Source organism: Diorhabda carinulata, chromosome X (assembly GCF_026250575.1).
Source record: "Diorhabda carinulata isolate Delta chromosome X, icDioCari1.1, whole genome shotgun sequence".
Taxonomy (NCBI): domain Eukaryota; kingdom Metazoa; phylum Arthropoda; class Insecta; order Coleoptera; family Chrysomelidae; genus Diorhabda; species Diorhabda carinulata.
The window spans coordinates 22,357,158-22,376,315 of record NC_079472.1 but is presented as its reverse complement, the minus strand read 5'-3'; the positions used below and the strand labels follow the sequence as shown (position 1 = coordinate 22,376,315).

Sequence of the window (19,158 nt, the reverse complement as noted above, 5' to 3'; positions counted from 1 at the left end):
AATGCACGATGGCAACGATTGTTAAATTGAACGAATTACACTTCAAATTGCTTCTTCATTCACCTTATAGTCCAGATTTGGTCCCCAGTGACTACTGGCTACTCGATGATCTCAAAAAATGTTCGCCTGGAAGAAATACAACTCAAATGAAGAAGCAATTGCTGAAAATGAAGTCTATTTTGATGCAAAAGACAAATCCTTTTACAAGCACGGTATCGAGAAGTTGGAGAAGCGTTGGAATGGAAATTACATTGATGAATATAATCGATTTTTGGCAAAAAATGTGTTTTTCTTCGTTAGTCACACGACTTATTGAGTGATTTGTTACAAATGGCATGCCATATATATTTATATTTCCAAAATAGCTAGATGTTTGAAGTTCCCCATAACTTGATACCTCATGTCCAGATAGGTTTAAGCATAACTTTGTATGATAACATTAATAATTCAATATACGATATAAGCCAAGGTATTCAACTGTATTTGTGTGATTTAATTGTATTTTTATTGTTAAATTTTACAGTACAATTTTCTATCCCATTTGTGAAGATTATATAAACTGATTTAATCTCATTTTCCATATTTTTAATTCTGTCTGGTGCAGTGTATAAGTTGCGAGATGCTCTTGTCGGATCTACGTTAGCATACATTGCTAAGGTGGTTAAGCGTGTAGTAGGCATATCACCTGTATGTAACAAATAAAGTGTAGGTCCTTAAGGGGCACTTGCTTCAATCAGTTGTATTTCTGTACATTCATCAATTGTGTTCAATTAAAAAGTGTTCTTCAAATAAGACTTCAGGATTTAAAACATGTCATGTTGCAGATTTTTCTCTAATTTAGACAATAGCCCAAGATGCCAGATCTTATCAAAGGCTTGTGATATATCTAAAAATATTACGGAACAGTATTTTTTCCCTAGAGATTTCTGCTTATATGATTTACTACCCTGTGAATCAGGTTTAGTTTACTTGGTTTGGCAATTTTCCATTCTTTAGATAGTATCCAGTTATAATTATTGCATTAAATATTCGTGTTATAGCTCTATTGACTCTCAATGACAATTTTTGTTGCATTATGTTCGTTATCAGGTCGAATCTTGGTACTTTATTAGAAGTGATTTCGTTTTTTAATTCTTTTTATCGGTAGGTAAACGCATTTGACATGGAGTATTAAGTCTATTATCTATTTCTCGAGATGCTTCATTAGGGAAAGATTTAAATATAATATCACAATCTAAATGCCAAAGATAATTAAAAAAATTGGAACCATTGGAAAATTGGAAAACTTTGAAACATACTTCTTTAGTTTCATTGAATAGCTAGCAAGTAGCTATTTAAATATCAATCCAAGAAAGTTGTTTAGCCAATGTCTCCACATATGTCAATGAAATGGTAGGTATATTGGATAATAATATTAATTGAGATTTTACCGAGGCAGTAAAAAAAAAAGACATTTAACATGGAACTTTTAATTTTTTCTATAAAAACGTCCTTGTTTTTTCAACAACAGTTAACAAAATATCAAATACATCTGAACGCAGGAAAGTAGTACAATTTCCTCTGAGTGGCATTCAAAATATCACAATTCATATTTTTTCGCATTAATTAAAAAATAAATATAAAAATTATGTTCGAGAGCAGTCAAAATAGTGAAGAATAAATGCAGCTCGTATTTTAATAAATAATAAAACAGATGAAAGCAGTTTATATTTCAGCAAAATAGGAATAATAAATATTCCTCATGAAACTTTCGATTGTACTAACAGGTCGGTGTAACAAAATCAAGATGTTATAAGAAACGAAAATAGTTAAGTACAGTCGAGTACTTAAATTTTTTTGATAGAGAAATATGACACTTATTTCCTATGAAAAATAATTTTGAATATGCATAAAATTAACTGAAAAAAAAGATTGACTTTTTAATTAATTAAACAGTTCACCAAAATCAAATAATTCATCCATGCTGAACCATTTCCTTACTTAAATTTCGATTCCTTGACTAGGTCCCAAGTAAACGATAAAAGAATCAAGAGTACCGTTTGACTTTAACCTAACTTTGTTTACTATTAAAATCTACGATTTAGTACACCTATCTTTCATTTGGTTTGGTATTTGTTTGAATGGTATCTTCCTCTTTGGCGGTTTCTTTATTGATATCTACTTTTATTGAATCGTCTTTAGTTGTACTTTCTATTTTAACTTTAATTGGATTTGGATCTACTGTTGCAGTATCTTCAATAGCTTTGAGACCAGCTGGGATGTAAGAATCCTCCTTTTCAGAATGGTATATACTTTTTGATTCCCTCCTCTCTTGCTCCGATTGCCATTCAACCTAAATAATTCAAAAACAGTATTGTTTTACGCAAAAAAGAAAATGTATAACTACAAACAAATAATGTTACCTTTTGTCGGTGCTGTCTGGCATGATCCTTGACTTTATCAATGACCATTTTTTCTGTTAGTACTCCGTCTTCTGATGAATAAGCTGCTGCCTGCCAAGCTACACCAAGTTTAGCTATCTCTCTACCTGACATACCTTCTGTCATTCGAGCCATTTTACTACATAAAGCACTATAGTCGAAGTTATCTACTTTCAAGCGTCTGTAAGAAATTGAATAAAATTTTATATGAAATGCAGTAACATCTGAATGGCAACTAAACCATAGCAAACTATATTTAAAAGTATAAATAATGAATTTCTTGGACAAAAAGTTACCTAAAAGAACACACATTATGAAAGAATAATGACAGGATATTTAAAGAGAAGAAGACTTTTGTCAACCATACTGTAAATTCAAAAGTTGTCCCAACGTTACACAAATAAAGTTTGAAGGAGACAGTATTGAAATTCTAACAGGATACAAAAAGTAATTTGAGTTCATAATTGTCTCCAAAGCCATCAATAAACAGAAATATGAAATTGATTTTTGTTGCTGGTTCTGTAGTCAATTGCATGAGCATCAAATTCCAGATGATCACCAAACTAATTAAAAACATCTGACAAAATTAAATTTTGTTACATTTTGCTTTAAAACCATTACTGAGTTTTTATTTTTAGCTGGCTCTGTGAATAATTTAATAATCAAATCAAAATGATATCAAAGGCATTTTTGAAACTGTACAGAACAAAATTCGAGTCAGTGTAGACTCAAAATAGTTACCTAATTCCTTCAGTAGCTGGTTCCAAAACAAATTTCTGGAAATATAATCTAATGAGACGTTCTCTTTCCTCCAAACCAGGTAAATCAAACTCGACCATTTCATCTAAACGATCGTTAACAGCCCAATCGAACTGTTCGGGCGTATTTGAAGCTAAAACTAACATGAATTTTCCACTCTGTTCTCCTGTACGGTATAAGAATGCATTAAGTGTAGCTCTAAGATCTTCTGAAATATTTTCGGAAGAACGTTTACGTAAAAACGCGTCAGCTTCATCGACAAAAAGTATAAGACCTAAAAATTTGGAAGCATATATTAATAAATACAATTACGTTGTTAGTATGATCTTCCAACCTTTTCTGGTGCTATTTGCCCAGTCGAATACTTTGTGAATGGCTGTAACTCCGTCTCTTCCCATTGGAGCGATATCTCCACCTGTTAATATAGCATAATCCATTCCAGAATGTTTGGCAAGTTTCTGAAATAAGTTCATTTCAACAATAACAAATTATAACTTAATCTGATCAGAAAACATCAAATAAAACAGTATTTGTTGCTTTTAAGTCAAATTTTGCACAGTTTGATTCAAATAAGAATATACTTGTCTAGTCTTGTAAAACAGATGATAATTCAAAATATGCTCTTAAAATACAACAATTAATGGATTATAAATATTCAAAGAGGTGCAAAATTTTTATTAAGTTATAATACTTTGAGCTTTATAGATGAGAAAGATAAATTTTTGCACACAATTCACTGGATACAGCAGGTTATATTTATTACCTTTGCAAACATAGTTTTTCCTGTCCCAGGTGGTCCATGCATCAAAATATTTCTGTAAAGTCCTTTATTTTGTTTAGTGTTCTTTGTAGCTATAGCTACATCTCGCAATCTACCTTCCAATTTGGGTGCCAGAACTATACCAGATAAAGCATCTTCCCCTGTATTTTTCCAACTCTTCAAAGTCTTAATGGGATGTTTTAGACCTTCCAATACAGAAAATCTTGAAGTCTCTCTTACCAATGAAGGCTTGCCTTAAAAATACATAAAATTAAAGTTTTCAACTTGGTGGTATTACACTGTAAAAATATATTACCTAATCTAGATTCTATGTATCTAGCAGTAATACTGGTTGCTCCTTTGGCAGAGTAGATACCTAGGGCAACTAGAGATAAGCCTCCAGCAGCTGTAAGGACTTTGTTCCAATCTGTAAGAAGTGTTTGTGCTCCTGTTCCTATAACTGAACCAGCAGTCCTAAGAAAAGTATTAGTTTTATCCATGTGAATTGTATGAGAAGGTTCAAAATATGTTTTGGGTCGTATAAATAAAATATATAATTCCAATTATTTATACACTAAATATTATAAAAAATCATCATTATCGGTATCTGATAAATGCAGATTTTACATAGATACTTAAGTAAAAATTATTTTTCCAAAATATCTTTTACCGGAATTTTAAAAACAACTAATTCTTTCACCCACTGCCATTACTCCAGGTAAACAATTTGATCTGATAAATGACACATCTTTTTCATTTGCAACAAAGATTTTTTTGGTAGTGTCTATATAGTTAAGTACCATGACATAAATCAGAACATTTACTTTTTCTTGAACGATACAGACATATCTGTAAACTTGTAAGTTTCCTTTTCCACCCAAAAAAGATACTATATAATATATATATATATATATATATATATATATATATATATATATATATATATATATATATATATATATATATACTATATACAAAATCACTCTACTTAATATCTTCCTTATTCACAATTTTAACTTCTGGAACATACTCATCAATAATATAGGAATCATCATGTATTTTAGTCTATTTTGTGACATAATATATTCTTTATTGTATCTATAGTCAACCACTAATACAAATAAAAAAAAATATATGTACCCAAAGTCAACACACCCCTTATTTTGAAAAAAAAGTTAGTTTGATTTCTAGTCTCATGGTTAGATAGTTATAACCCTAAAGTCACAGAAAACTAAAAATATCAAGTATATATTCTTAATTTCAAATTCAAAAGTCTGTATTTAACAGTATTTATACAGTAATAAAATCTTATCAGAATTCACAGAAATATCACAATTTACCTGGCATCGACCAAATATGTCTTGTTTATTTCGATTCTGCAAGTGCCCAAGAGGTTATTAACAACCCACCCTCAAAATCATAAATTAACAATTACAAAATTTTTTCAAAACATTTTTATAGTTCTGGGCATTAATGGGTTAATAAAGAAAAGGATAATATAAGAGAGTTCAAGTGATAAGATTTAAGACAAAGAACAAAGGCAAGAATCAAGAAAAATAAAAAGGAAATATTTGAATTAGTAATAGAAAGAATTACAAGAAAACTGATGGAATCAGAAGAGGTAGACTAAGAAAAAGTGAATAGACCAAATAAGGGAGATTGAGGAGAAGAAAGCATAAACTACAGAGGGTAAGAAAAAATATGGGGAACAGTAGAAGTATTTACAACAAGAAGAACCTCATAATATGACACCTAAAAATTGTTTAACTTATTTCATAATTAAGTCCTTTCGAATTAATTAATTGAATAATTTAGTAATAATCTACTTCAAATTTTTCAAAATTATATACATACTATTTATAATTAAGTATTCTGTAACATTCTACCACCTATATCTATATTAAAATTAGAAAGTCAGTCGTTCAACACGGTAAATAAGTGAAGGGAATCCTATTTTCTAATTTACCCAATAGCAGTTACATGGAGACAATGATATTTTTCTTAATTTTGAGGATCAAACTAGAGTGTTGGCATAGGTATACACTGTCTGGTTCTAGTACTCTTAACTTATTAACTATAATTAGACTTACCTTATACTCTCCAAAACAGTGATTCGATTTTGTTCAGCTTTAAGTCTGATTTGTTCTAGAGTTAAATCTCTATTTTCTCTATCAATCTTTGCTTTGGCTTTCAATTCTGCTTCAACTTTCTTCATCTCGTTTTTGTGTCTAAGCTCCATCTCGTGTTCAATAGTAGCTTTCCTCATTGCTTCTTGTTTTGCTACAGATTCTTCTTGCCTTCTTAGGTTTTCATCATTCATTCTCTGCTGCTGCAATAACTGATCATCATACCTAGAGCAATGAATGAAATAAAAAACAAATTTTATGAAAGCTAATATTTTTGACCCTACCTCTTTCTTGCCAATTGATCTTGATATTGGGCTCTAGTTTGATGTTGTCTAGTTTCTTCTTGTAAGAGTTTTCTTTTTTCTTCAGCTTCAGCTCTCTTACTTTCAATTTGCATTTGAGCAATATGTGCTTCATATTCCTTAATTTTGGCTTGCTGTTCTACCTGACGAGTGGTTTCTTGCAATTTAGATAATTCTAAAGCTTCTTTTGCATGTTCTAAAATTATTATTACGAAAATTCCACGTATTCAAAACTAGTCAGATGTTTTAGAATTAGTACTAAATTTGGAAATTTCTTTCAATGTTTCATTCAGTAAAAAACTTTATGGTAAATAACAATCATTACATAACCTTGATAAGGAATGATTTCTTACTTGATTTCTCCAGTTCCTTTGCCGCCTGAGCAGCTCGTTCTAATGCAGTAGAATCGAACCTGTAGGCCTCCATCGCTCTTCGTTCAGCCTTAGTCAAATTTGGAGGTTCCTTGTCATCTCCACCGGAACCGCCAGCTCCAGAAGGGGCTCCCAAGCCTAATTGAGATAAATCAGGAGTTTGATCTTTACTTTTACCGTAACCAAATATCCACGACATTTTCAAGTAATTTTGAGAAAATTAAGATTCAAATTAAGTAAAAATTACAACACAAATAAAAGGTTATGTTTCAAAGACATGTGTCCCTTCTTCTTCTTGTAGATAATTTAGATTAGAAATTGGAAGACCAAACTTAATGGATTCCTAGACACCCAGCGAAGTACATCAAAACATTTTTTTTAATTTAAAAAGTTAATAATAGGAACATGAGCTATAAATTAAGATGTTCTCTAAATTTTGATGATAAATATATTTTTTTAATAGTGTGAAAGACTGAAAAACAGAAATGATACTTTGTATGACATTATGTCAACAAATTTAAAAAAGAATTGTTACGATATTATTTTCACGATGAAAGAATGATGCGTAGATTATCTAATTTGTATGAAAAACATTTATTTTATTTAAATATTTTTTAATTTCTATATTTTTTCAGGTTTATGACTTTGAAACCATCCACAAAACAACTTAATCGTAACTTCACATCCACAGAAATATCAACTGCTTTGCGCCCCTTTTACTTTTCTGTTCATCCAGATTTATTTGGACAGTATCCACTCGAAAGAGTAAATATGATATTATCTGAAATTCTATCTTTTTATTTAAATTTGCATATTTTAGGCTACAAACGAATCGTCTTTACAACAGTTGAGTTCAATTTTGGAGAATATTAAATCATCTAGATTAAGCAGACCTGTGAGTTTGAATTTTTATGTTAAACATAAAAGGAACAGTTCAGGTATTTGATACTTTGGCAGCTTTTTAGTAAAAACATATTCAAATTCACCCGTATTACGTTGATGTCACAAATTAAACAATACAATATTATTTGAACTGCCCAAGGTGGAGTTATGGATGATTTTTTTAATTAAAATCACATACACGCTGTGAAATAAAAAAAGGCTACCAAAATATATCCATAGAATATAAAATCCATACCCTTTTCCATTTAAAAAGAATATTCTTATTAACTTTATAACGTAGATATCTATGTGCTAATCAGAAGTTTTTAATACTTATTTCTGAACATAAATTTATTTTTCAGAGAAATTTCGTCTAGTGAAAATAAATTTTCAAGATAATGATTTACGTGCAGCATTGATAACTATTCTTAAAAGCTGTAATCTTCCAACAGATTATGTTGATAGTATCATACCTCCACAACAAACCTCAAGTGACCCAAATGATCCAAATTTCAAATTTAAATATCAAAATGACATTGATTTCACAAAAGTTAATGAAAATCATCCAATATTTGCTCATATTAAAATGCAAATGAACATAAAAGAAGCCCAAGATTTATTAAAATTGAGAAATTATTTGAGAAAAAATGCTCCCGAAGCAATGAAAAGATCTCAAAAGGGAGATATTCATAGGTAAATTGATCAAGTTTCCCTATTAATGATATGTTTGGGTGAATAATCAAATTTTAGAGAAGAAGCAAGAAGACTCCAAGATTCTATCATTTATGATATAGGAATTAAAGATATACGTTGGGATTGTGGTTGGAATAATGAACATCGAAGAGGATGTATGCTTAGTTTTATGTCTCTAGTGACACATCACCCTTCAATTAAACCTGTGTTGAAGGGTAAGGATTTAACATGTGTTAATATGTACACAAAAAATTGAAAATTCAGTGAATAGCTATAACAAGTCTTCTTTTAAAGATAATCAGACTCTGTTTTTAGTTTTGTAAAGCTCATAGGCTTAAGTTTAAGAATATAATATGATTATTAAAAAAAAGATTGGATAATTAATTTGTAAATTCAAATTTAGTAAAATTTTGTCCTTGTTAATTAAATGGAAAACTAAAATAAAAATATTTCATTCAAATATTCTTACTCCATTACAAATTGAGTGCATAAAAAATATAAAATTTGAAGCTATTGGTACAGAGTACATGTAGATCAAGTCCACTTTTGTCATCTTTGAGCAACTCCATAACATGCACCAATTATGTAAAATTTCAGTGTGAAATGAAGTGAGTCCTAATTGTGATAATATCTGCTGGGCAGCAGCAAGTTGACTTAGCTTGTTTTTGTACTCAAGGCAAGTGTGTTTGCATATTTGATCTTTAAAAAACCTTTTCTTTTATCAAACTCACAATTTAAATAGCCTACTATAAGAGAAATCTTTATGTCCACAACTTTGGTATTAACTGTTTTAATAGAATACTGCCTATATGTACTTCTAGGATGAGACTACTTGTGAAAGCGGTTTTGAAGATCTAGTTTCATGCCTTAGAGGAAACATTTGTATGAACACATACCAGGACATTCAAACATGTTATGTTTAGTAACTTTTGTGACAAAACTCCTCAAAGATTAAATCACAAACAGGGAAAAGGACACTGAAGGTAGAAAAATTATTCGGCTTAATATATGGTGGTTGGGGTTTGAGAAAGAAGCACCCTTAAAAAAAAAAATGAATCCTTTAGGATTCTGAAAATGGGGATCTCGAATAAAACAAGTAAAAAATGAAGGTCTGGGAGACCCATGGAAGTGCAAACCTTGTTGACTTCACAGAAGAGTCAGTTTCTTCTCAACGAGAAGATAAATGACTTCCAAAAAAAGGGGAGGATATGTTGTCCCTTCTCCCTTACATACCCCCTATTTATACAACTCGTCGCCAGAACAACGAAGCAACTAAAGGAACGGATTCTGATATTGATTTGTTTTTGTCAATTAACTTTTGATTTCATCTAAGAAATGGTCATTTCTTATAATAGTTCCAATTTAATCTCTAAGCAGATGTTAAAATAAAGTTTATTAGCAACACTTGGAGTTGGTTCATTATCATCCTAACATTCTTTCAACTACATTTGAAGTCCATTATTTTAGACTATTTGAAGCTGTAACATGAAATTTGTCCAATTTAAACTATCTAAATGTCTTGAGATTCTTGAATATATACTTCTAAAAAATGTCGACAGATAATTTTGTTATGAAACTTTAACTTCTGTAGCTCAAACGTGGAATTGTATTCTCACATGTTAATTGAAATATTTTTTTGTAGGTAGAGTTTTAGTGTTTTCTTCATTTTTTACTGGGGTTAGTCTCGATGGCCATATTATGCTTTACAACGGAGAAGTTCGTCATAATTGGTTAGATGTAAATATGTTGAAATGATCAAATAATTACTATATTCATAATGTTCATATTTCAGTTTCTTAAAAATGTAGATCAGTATGATGCTGCCTTGATGAGAATTCCGGCTTTTGAAAAATCTTTATCACACGTTTTAAGAAATATTAAAATAGGTAGAAGGTACATAAGATTAAATAATAATAACTTTTAATAATATAGTTTCTGTTTGTTTAGTTTGAATTAAAATAGTTTCTTCCAAAAATTTTTTTAAATTTGAAAGTATTAATGAAAAAATGTATTTTTCAAGGAAATTCATGCCTAAAATTGTAGCTGGTCAGTATGAGAACAACCTTAAACAAATAACAACATCTCTCAGTGATTATATTGGAAAAAGACATCTACCAGAAGAATGGCCAAGCTCTTTAGAAGAATTCGAAATAGTAGTAGAAACGTAAGTGCTTAAATCTATTTTCTAGGTGTGTACAGATTACTGCCTTACGTTTTAAACAAAGTTTTCTTCACTCCCCATCGTTAATTGCTATTGATTCAAGTTGCTTTACAGAAAGTTGAGAATTTTCTATTTTGTGACAAATGTTAGGACATATTTTATTATATCTTTGACTGTAATATATAATATTTATATTTATTAATAAAATTACTGTAAAGTAAAGTATGCAACACTTATTCTATAGAAACCAGTGGATTCTAATGTACTTGATTAATTAGATTTGGTTTTAATTGAAATTTGAAAATCGAGTTTTTTTCTTATATACTAGTTTCTAAATATTAATCTTTTGAAATGGTGAGATGAAAATTTTTTTGTATCTTTGGTACAAAAATTTATTTATGTCATTCTGTTTGTGTAATTGATTCATTCAAAAACATTGATCTTGTTTTAGTGAAGCTGGTCCTGTTATGGTATCACCTACGGGACAATTCATAGTACCGTCCACAATTCCTGGATCTTATTTAGTCAATTTTATCACAAATAATTTAGATCATGCCTCCAAGAAAATGACAATATACAAAAGGTAATTTATATTTCTGTAATAGACTAATTGGGCATTTTATGAAAACAATTCATTTCTGTTTCATTAAAAGATTTATTTATATTTGTTACAATCGTTTTATTCACATGGTGTAATCTCTTTCACTCAAAGAGATATGATACTTTAAACATTTATACATACCGAATTTATTTAATATGTCTCTCCTTTTATACAGGGAGTTTGGTGCATGGATCAATTGGATTTTTTGAGAGGTTGGGGGGCTCATGCATTGATAGACCCTATTTCTTTCAGGTTTTTTGATTTGGGATTATACTACGACGAAATAACTTGTGCTTGTATTCTGTGATGTATTCTTATGATAAATAAATTATTGCTTCATACCAGTCATATAAAAAAGCTTAGAAAGTCGTATAAATTCATTCCAAAAAGTCATTTTGAATTTAGCTCTCCTGAAATTTATTTTGTTATTTCTATTATTATTTGTAGTATTACAACGCCAAACCATGTTTTATGTCTGTTAAACTAGAAGAAATTTTGACTTCTGTAAGAAGTGTTTCCATATTACATATGAGTATATAAAAAACACGTTTTAATCATAATATTTTTTAATGTTCTTTAGTCAAAATTTTATTAAAAATGTGAAAGTGTACTAACACTAATATATTCCAAGCTTTCGAATACCTATGTATTCATCGTCTGGGAATCAATTAGTTAAACATTGCGGTGTGATAAATGTACTTTTTAAAAAAAATATTAGGTTCATAAACTTTTGTTAGATTCAATATTCAAATCGAAGCTTTATAGAAATGATTCCTACTATTGTACTCTGAATATTTCAAAAATTTATTCTGCTGTTCTTCAAAGGAGAAAACAACTACTTTCCTGGCTAATGCTTCGACGAATATTAAATTACATCTCCTCTGAAGAGCGTGATGTCAATCCACCTAGTTGTCGATATTAATATCTCCAATGGCTCGCATCTTAAGTCCGAACGAGAGCTTTTTCCCTCCTTGCAATTACGAGCAATTGAGGATGTTGTTATCGACATCATTCTCTTCAGAGGAGATGTAATTCAATATTGGTCGAGACATTAGCCAGGAAAGTATTTGTTTTCTCCTTTAAAGAACGGCAGAAGACATTTTCGAAATATTGAATTAGAACGCAGAAGATTATGAGCATTTTCGTAGTGGGAATGTGGTAAAATTAAACACCAAAGTGTACTAATTATATATATTTCAGAGCTTTCGAATATTTATGTATTCATCGTCTGGTAACTTTTAAAAAAGTTATACAACTATCTCTCGTCGATTTTATGTCCATAACCTTGTATTGGAGTACACTTATATATGATTATTTTTCAGTAACAAATACCTTGAACGAGCCTTGAATAAAAAATGCATCGAAGAGTTAGACCTTGCTGTTTTAACCAAGGAAGACAATATTACACCGGATTTGATGATAAAATGTTGTGAACAATTATTGAGACATAAACATGAAATTCAACCTTATACTAAAGATCTGCGTTTAAATATATCAAGCTATTATTCAGTACTTTCTGACGGATTACTGAGTATACCTTGGAATTTCGTTTTGTGAATATATTTTATTTAACAAGTGAATTAATAGGTTTAAAAAACTTCCAATAGTTTCCTGTGTTATAGTGAATAAAATTTTCTTTTTATTCTAATTTAGTTCTTTTCATTTAAATAAACACTTGGAAATAATTACAATTTAAGCTGAATCAATGAAAAAAATGGTGAATATAATCAACAACAGAGGAAGAAAATAGGAAAAGTAACCACTTGCTTACTGAAGAATGAAGAAAATGGACAGGACCACTGTAACTATGAGTGGAAAAATGAAAAGTGTAATAGAATATTAACAATTTAATTTGTATTTGGTACAACTTTTTGACTGGATAGAATCATTACAGTGTAAGTGAAATGTAAGAATCAAAAAGTTTTGATAATCACTTGAAACCAATATTTCTTTCTCTCAAGAAATTTAGAAAAACTACTTGAGGTTATTCAATTAATCATATTTTGCACCCTAAGACTAAAATAACTGAGAAAGAAAAAGAAATTCTACCAGTTTTGTATGTGAATAATATAATTTAAAACTTTTTTTATTAAAATAAGTATTTTTACGATATCACAACACTATAATTACAATGGAATTCAAAATGTGCAGTATATTATCCAGTTCACCTTCTGTCCCTGAAGATGATACATTGGTTACACAGTGTAATTGTAGCAGTAGTGTAAACAGTATGAGTATTACTAAAATTCCAATTGACAAATTAATTTTAGGGATAAAAAAATAATACCAACATTTTTAAAAAGAAATCTGTGTATTTAACAGTTAACAATGTTGTTATACCAAAATAGAAGGGACTTATTTGTAATAAATCGACATTTTACTACCATAGCGCTAAAGTAACAGCTTCTTTGTGAGCTACTTACTTATTGCTATTTCATCTATTGTTTAATTTATGTCTAAAAGTATGGTTAGTTGTAATAGGTCAAAATACAAGAGAAATTACTGAATAAGGAATATTGGCATATTATAGGGTGCAATGAATGTGCTACCTCTATATGTGAACAGTTATTTAAGTTTCAGATAGTAACATAGTAAGAATGTATTGCATGTCTTATTAATATTTGTTTTTTCTTGTATTTTTTTCATTACAAATAACTAAGAAAAACGATCACAATATGGTAATCATCAAATACGTATATCACTTTATTATGTATTAATGTTTATAAAAGCAATAATGTTTACTTAGTATTTGACATAAAAAACATTCTTACAAAATTTATAATATAAATTCTAATATATATATATATATATATATATATATATATATATATATATATATATATATATATATATATAGTTTAATCAATATTTTGTCAATGAAAAATTTATAAAAAAAATGTGTATCATATTAAATATAACCTAAAAGAATAAGTATGGAATTCACCCCCATGCTAATGTGGCGCCATCCTTATTCAAAACACTTCGATGGACATTTTTTTATATACATAGATATACCTTTACTCTTCACAGTGGTGGGTTAAAGGGTATCAAATTCAAGAATGGCTTAGAAATGAAAACATCAGAGCAGTAGATTGAGGAAGGCATTTTAATGAATGTTTATTACACCACGTACCGAGGAACTTTTAAAAATGATTTTTTGTTAATGCAAAAGAGGGTGCGGCACTTTATGCGGGTGAAGAAAACTTTGTTTGTACTGCAATTCCACTTGTTCTGCTCGGGTGGATACTGCAATAATAGTTCACCAGTAATTGAAGAGGACGAAGACAACATCGACTTTGATGGAAATAAAATTAATGAGCCAGATTTGTAAATTTCATTGCATGTAATACGTAACTATGTATGTAAATGTATGTGTTAAAATATTTTTTTCTACGGAATTCTACTTTTTTTGTATTTAGATAACTAAGTTATATTATAAAAATGGCTTTATTATTAAGGGTTGAAATATTATGAAATTGTATCCTACAACATTAAACAATTCTTATTTAACTAATCCAAGCCAAATTTCACCCATATTAAGGTTTAAAATGTTATTTGATATTTTTTTAAAATTAGGGCTAGTTTTCACCCTTAAAAAACAAAAAGTGTGGAATGGTAATTCCAAATTTTTTCACAAACCACAAAAAATGGCGAGGTTTTGCCTTTTTTAGAGCTTTATTTTCTGGGTAATCGCTAATAACAATCGTGAGATCGATAAGGAAACGATTCTTGTCAAAAAAATTATAGTGGAAGTGATAAGTAAAATAATATATAATTTTCTTAACAAAATAATCAAGGTTTGTTAAAATATTGAGTTTGTTAAAGAATGAAGAAAGAACCAAGGAATTAATTTAACCTTATAAATGAATGTATGTTTTGCAAAAAATCAACTATACGTTTAGTAAATAACCGAAACTATAAATACATATTCATAACTTCTAAAACAAAGTCACCATTCCTATGATGATATCAACGTTTAATCTGAAAAAGAAAATGTGTTAATTATATTTGAATGATTACCATAATTAGAACATGTTACGGGGGAAATCTCATATGGTTTGTTTCCCTCATATATAAAAATATAACAGCTATGGTATTTTTCTCTTACATTGATAAAACAATATGTATGAAGAGTAGAGCCGAAAGGTATGCTTATAGGCCTTTTAAGAGTACGCTCAGCGCAAACGCGTCCGCCATGTTAAAAAGGTGGCACTCTTTATAAATATGGCTGAGCAACACTTATTATCACCTCTAATATCAGTGCAATTAAATAAAAAATTAATTGACGGTGCTTCATTAGTGTATACTGCCGTAAAAACCCACCAGCTACAACGATGGTTATAGTGACATGGTCGTCCTCAAAGAAGAAATAAAATCGAACGCTCTCCGCAATTGTGTGCCAGCAGATTTAGGTTAAGATAGAGGAAAATAATATTTCTATTTTTTACACTGGATATTCGGATATTGTTGAACCAGATGTTCCTTTGAAATTAAGTGAACAAATATATCAATTCCTTGGAATTGACCATCACCGTTTTATCAACAAATCACTTTTAGCATATTTATGACAAATAGTTAGTGCTTTTGCTTATTTATTTTAATGAGTGTCTGTCGATATTCTAAGCAAGATTTTGAATAACTAAGAAAAGAATATAAATGCTCTTGAAAGGATTTACGGCACGCGACCTTAAAAACGTAAACTGGTAAATTCGATAACCATAAAAAATAATACCCGTATAAACATGTCTTTGCATCAAATACTATTTTTGGAATGAAAATAAAACTTTAAACAAGTATACAGCATATATTATACTTCACATTTTGTTTCCGACGTGACGACATATTGTGCGAGAGAGATCGCGCGTGCCTGCGTAGACATATGGACACACGTAGACACATATAGACATACCTTATATGTGTATCGTGCATGTATGCACAATAATTGGAATTGTTTATAAAAAATTGTTATTCATTATTTGTTTTCAGGCTATTTTCATTATAAAAGTATGCACTGTTCCTACATTTGGAAATAAAGTACCCGAAAAACATGGGGAAAGTTGGGGCATGCGCGCAATGATTACAAGGGCCATAGAACAGAATAGAAGGAATTATTTTTAAACGTATTCGTAGATGACGGTAAGCATTATATATTGCCATGGGAAATTCTTTTTATCTCCAAATGAAGAAATATTTTTTTAAAAATCACACAACCAAATTAAGTTACCAATCAAAACGAACTTTGGTTTTACACTCAACATTTCAAAGAATACTCTCGAATTTGTTTCAGTATACTCGTCTCATTTTATTACTTTATTGCTTCTGCTTCTAGTTAAGGTCCTATTTTACTAAATCAATGTAGAAACTCTTCTCCATTGCTAAAACCTTAATATCGCCGTTCCAAATAGCGCAATTCTACTATTTCAAAAATTCAGATGGTTTTTCTTTTTTCCATAATAGATTTATTGTATGCTTCTTCTTTGATATCTTCCCTCATCCTAGCACTACGTTGACACTCCAAATTTTTCGTGATTGACTTCTACTCCATGTTCCAATTGGAGATTTATCCATTGGCATTTTTAGTTATATATTGGTTCTATTGTATCTTACGCTGGTAGTACTGGTGAAAGAGTTAACATTTATGTGATGAAAATTGGAAGGAGAAAGTATAACAAAGGAACATTCGTCCAAGATTCATGGATAATTGGAATGGAAGAGCGGAATTGAGACTTCAGATTTGAGATATTCACAAATAATAAAAGGGTTAGAGCTACTTTAGTGCAGCCTATAACCGTATATGTAAGGAAAGGAGCTGTCATTGTTTACTGATTGCTGGAAAGATTACATAAATTTAGAAAATGAAAATGACCAACATCAAAATGGGAATCATCGCTACAATAACAGATTGAAGCCGACGATGACGCATCTAGATATGCATGTCTGTGAGTACCTCCAAAATTTGGAAATTATTTGTTATTGAATCTATTTGTATATTTTTTTAAATATCGCTTTAAATCAAATGATCTTACCTTGCGCTCGTGGTTTGACAGATTTATTAAAATAGGCTTTCCTATAGAAGTCTCCAAAGAGTATCAACATAAAGAAATTTTGGGGTACAAAGAAATAAGATAAAATGCGTGGATACTCGCATTCTATGAATAATTGTCTTCCATAGATGAATATCAATAGTGAAAACTGAACCTGGAACAAAAAAAGTAAATTTAAACTTCTTCATTAAAAATCGTTGAATGCACATAGTAGCTACATCCAATCGTTCTGACAGATGACTCAATCTGTATTAACTGGCCAGTCTTAAACATGAGTTTGCATTATATCAAGGTAAACAATGACATTAAAATTTTTTTGTAATAAAATTTCGGATAAATAAATTTTTGTATAGTCAAAATTTAAGCACCTTTCACCTGCTACCGATACAAAACTAAAATGTTTCAGCAGGCCAACAAGTTAACTTATCTTAGTTCAATTGCGCCCTTTTCATTTCATTCATTAGATTTTCTGATTACTTTGTGAAATTTGTTTTGTGACTTTCTTTTATATGGGATAGGAAGAACGAGAAGTATCTCATAAGAAAAGAAATGTATGTATTAAAACATTCCCACTTAAAATATATCACTTTTTAAGAGATTTCGTCTTGTTATGTGTTTTCTTGTATTATAATATTTGAAATGTCTAACGAAATATTCGTAAAATTGATGTACAACGTCTGGCTATTAAATAACGAGACTGCGCGCCTAGAGGGCGCCCTAGAGTAGTGCGTTGGGTGTCTAGATATCTTATTTATGCACGTGCCAAAACACGTTTCCATCACTATTATAGTGATATATTAATGCAGTTTGAAACGAAAGTATTTTTTTATCGTGCCGAAAAACAAGAGCAACGTATCAATCTCAAATTTCCTGTTAATTTGAAAAAAACTCCGACTGAGTACTATAAATTGTTGGAAGAGGCCTATGGGGACAATTCTCTATCTCGTGCGCATTTTTTGAGTGGTGTAAGCGCTTTAGTGGATGCCGAGAGAGCACTGAAGATGACCAGCGCCCAGGTCGCGTTTTGACTGTTTCAACTCCGGAAACAGTGACCAAAATTAACCAAATTGTGCGTGCAGATCGTCGAGTGAGCTTCTGGATAATTGCCGAGGTTGCAAACTCCGATAATGCAACGGTTAGAAAAATTTTACATGAGGAATTACAGACAAAATACAGACCTCGTATTCCAAGTTGAAACTAGTCTTACGGGGTAGTTTGAATTCTAATATTACTGCAAATCTCAGTTTCACAAATAAATAATGTAAGATCGACTCGAAATATGCAAGAAATTGTATAGGTTTTGAATGTCGTTTTATATTAACAGATCTTCCTTATTTCTACCCTATACACTACCTTTTAATATGAAAAATAGTGAATTTGGCTTTTATGAAAACAAATAGCAAAGGAACACAACTTGAAAAATGGCCACTTCATCAACTGAAATGGTTCGTTGGAAATTTACTCTCTGAAATAAAAAAAAATTGTGCAAAGGTTCCTAAGCGAGAGTTACTGCCCATTGGTAGGTTTTGTAGCTTCTTAAGGGGGCAATGATTTATCCAGGTGTATTTCTGGGGTAATAATTATTGTACGACGACGGTGAAAAATTGTAAAGAAGAAGAGAATCCTAAAGACAAAATCTACTACCAATAATTCTGAGAATCACTGAAAGTATTACAACATCTAATTGGTTGCTGTTTGAATTATAAACAAGTTACTTCTTCAGGGCGCGCTGAGTAATATTTTTTCTAGAAAGAGGTCGGGTGGTATTATTGGGACTTACCAATTGCAATTGTGTGATGGATTTCTTGAATGTTATATTCCGTTTCCATTTATCATCCAAAGCTGAAAGGAAGTAGTAGATGTACATGACAACATGTACAGTCGAATTTATTAATCCAACCCACGAACCATATCCGCCTGCAACGAATTTTACGCAGATCCATGTCATAAGAAACATACCAGCATGATGATAGACATGCAAAAATGACACTTGTTTTTGCTTTTTTCTTAATACGAAAAATATCTGAAACACAAAACAG

General features: G+C 30.2%; 3 protein-coding genes across 3 annotated transcripts in view; 1 reads left to right on the top strand and 2 right to left on the bottom strand.

Annotated features, from left to right (window-relative positions):
• Nucleotides 1–1,453: 1,453 nt before the first annotated feature.
• Nucleotides 1,454–7,358, bottom strand: LOC130902377 (ATPase family AAA domain-containing protein 3A homolog). The gene is made up of 9 exons (XM_057814480.1): nt 6,721–7,358; nt 6,350–6,563; nt 6,030–6,290; nt 4,256–4,413; nt 3,943–4,193; nt 3,514–3,637; nt 3,162–3,453; nt 2,403–2,601; nt 1,454–2,332 (listed from the first exon to the last, which is right to left on the bottom strand). The coding sequence occupies exons 1-9, from the start codon at nt 6,935–6,937 to the stop codon at nt 2,090–2,092; spliced, it is 1,959 nt and encodes a 652-aa protein (XP_057670463.1). The 5' UTR covers nt 6,938–7,358; the 3' UTR covers nt 1,454–2,089.
• Nucleotides 7,124–12,723, top strand: LOC130902378 (T-cell activation inhibitor, mitochondrial-like). Its single transcript, XM_057814481.1, has 10 exons — nt 7,124–7,319; nt 7,374–7,503; nt 7,559–7,676; nt 7,983–8,313; nt 8,371–8,528; nt 9,956–10,050; nt 10,106–10,206; nt 10,334–10,477; nt 10,926–11,057; nt 12,398–12,723. The coding sequence occupies exons 1-10, from the start codon at nt 7,297–7,299 to the stop codon at nt 12,630–12,632; spliced, it is 1,467 nt and encodes a 488-aa protein (XP_057670464.1). The 5' UTR covers nt 7,124–7,296; the 3' UTR covers nt 12,633–12,723.
• Nucleotides 12,724–13,367: 644 nt separating this feature from the next.
• The window catches only part of LOC130902402 (uncharacterized), a 64,545-nt gene continuing 58,754 nt past the window's right edge, over nt 13,368–19,158 (bottom strand). The window contains exons 11-13 of the mRNA XM_057814530.1: nt 18,900–19,142; nt 17,102–17,273; nt 13,368–15,056 (exon numbers count right to left, since the gene is read on the bottom strand). Of these exons, the coding sequence (XP_057670513.1) occupies nt 15,052–15,056; nt 17,102–17,273; nt 18,900–19,142 (420 nt within the window). The 3' untranslated portion in view covers nt 13,368–15,051. The remainder of the gene's footprint in view (nt 15,057–17,101; nt 17,274–18,899; nt 19,143–19,158) is intronic.

Excerpts from the sequence above, each read along its gene's own strand:
- LOC130902377 (XM_057814480.1), bottom strand. The coding sequence starts at position 6,937 with ATGTCGTGGATATTTGGTTACGGTAAAAGTAAAGATCAAACTCCTGAT. Across the intron at positions 4,414-6,029 it reads ACTGTTTTGGAGAGTATAAG|GACTGCTGGTTCAGTTATAG; the intron begins GTAAGTCTAATT and ends TACTTTTCTTAG. Across the intron at positions 4,194-4,255 it reads ATACATAGAATCTAGATTAG|GCAAGCCTTCATTGGTAAGA; the intron begins GTAATATATTTT and ends TGTATTTTTAAG.
- LOC130902378 (XM_057814481.1), top strand. The coding sequence starts at position 7,297 with ATGATGCGTAGATTATCTAATTT. Across the intron at positions 10,207-10,333 it reads AATATTAAAATAGGTAGAAG|GAAATTCATGCCTAAAATTG; the intron begins GTACATAAGATT and ends GTATTTTTCAAG. Across the intron at positions 10,478-10,925 it reads TTCGAAATAGTAGTAGAAAC|TGAAGCTGGTCCTGTTATGG; the intron begins GTAAGTGCTTAA and ends ATCTTGTTTTAG.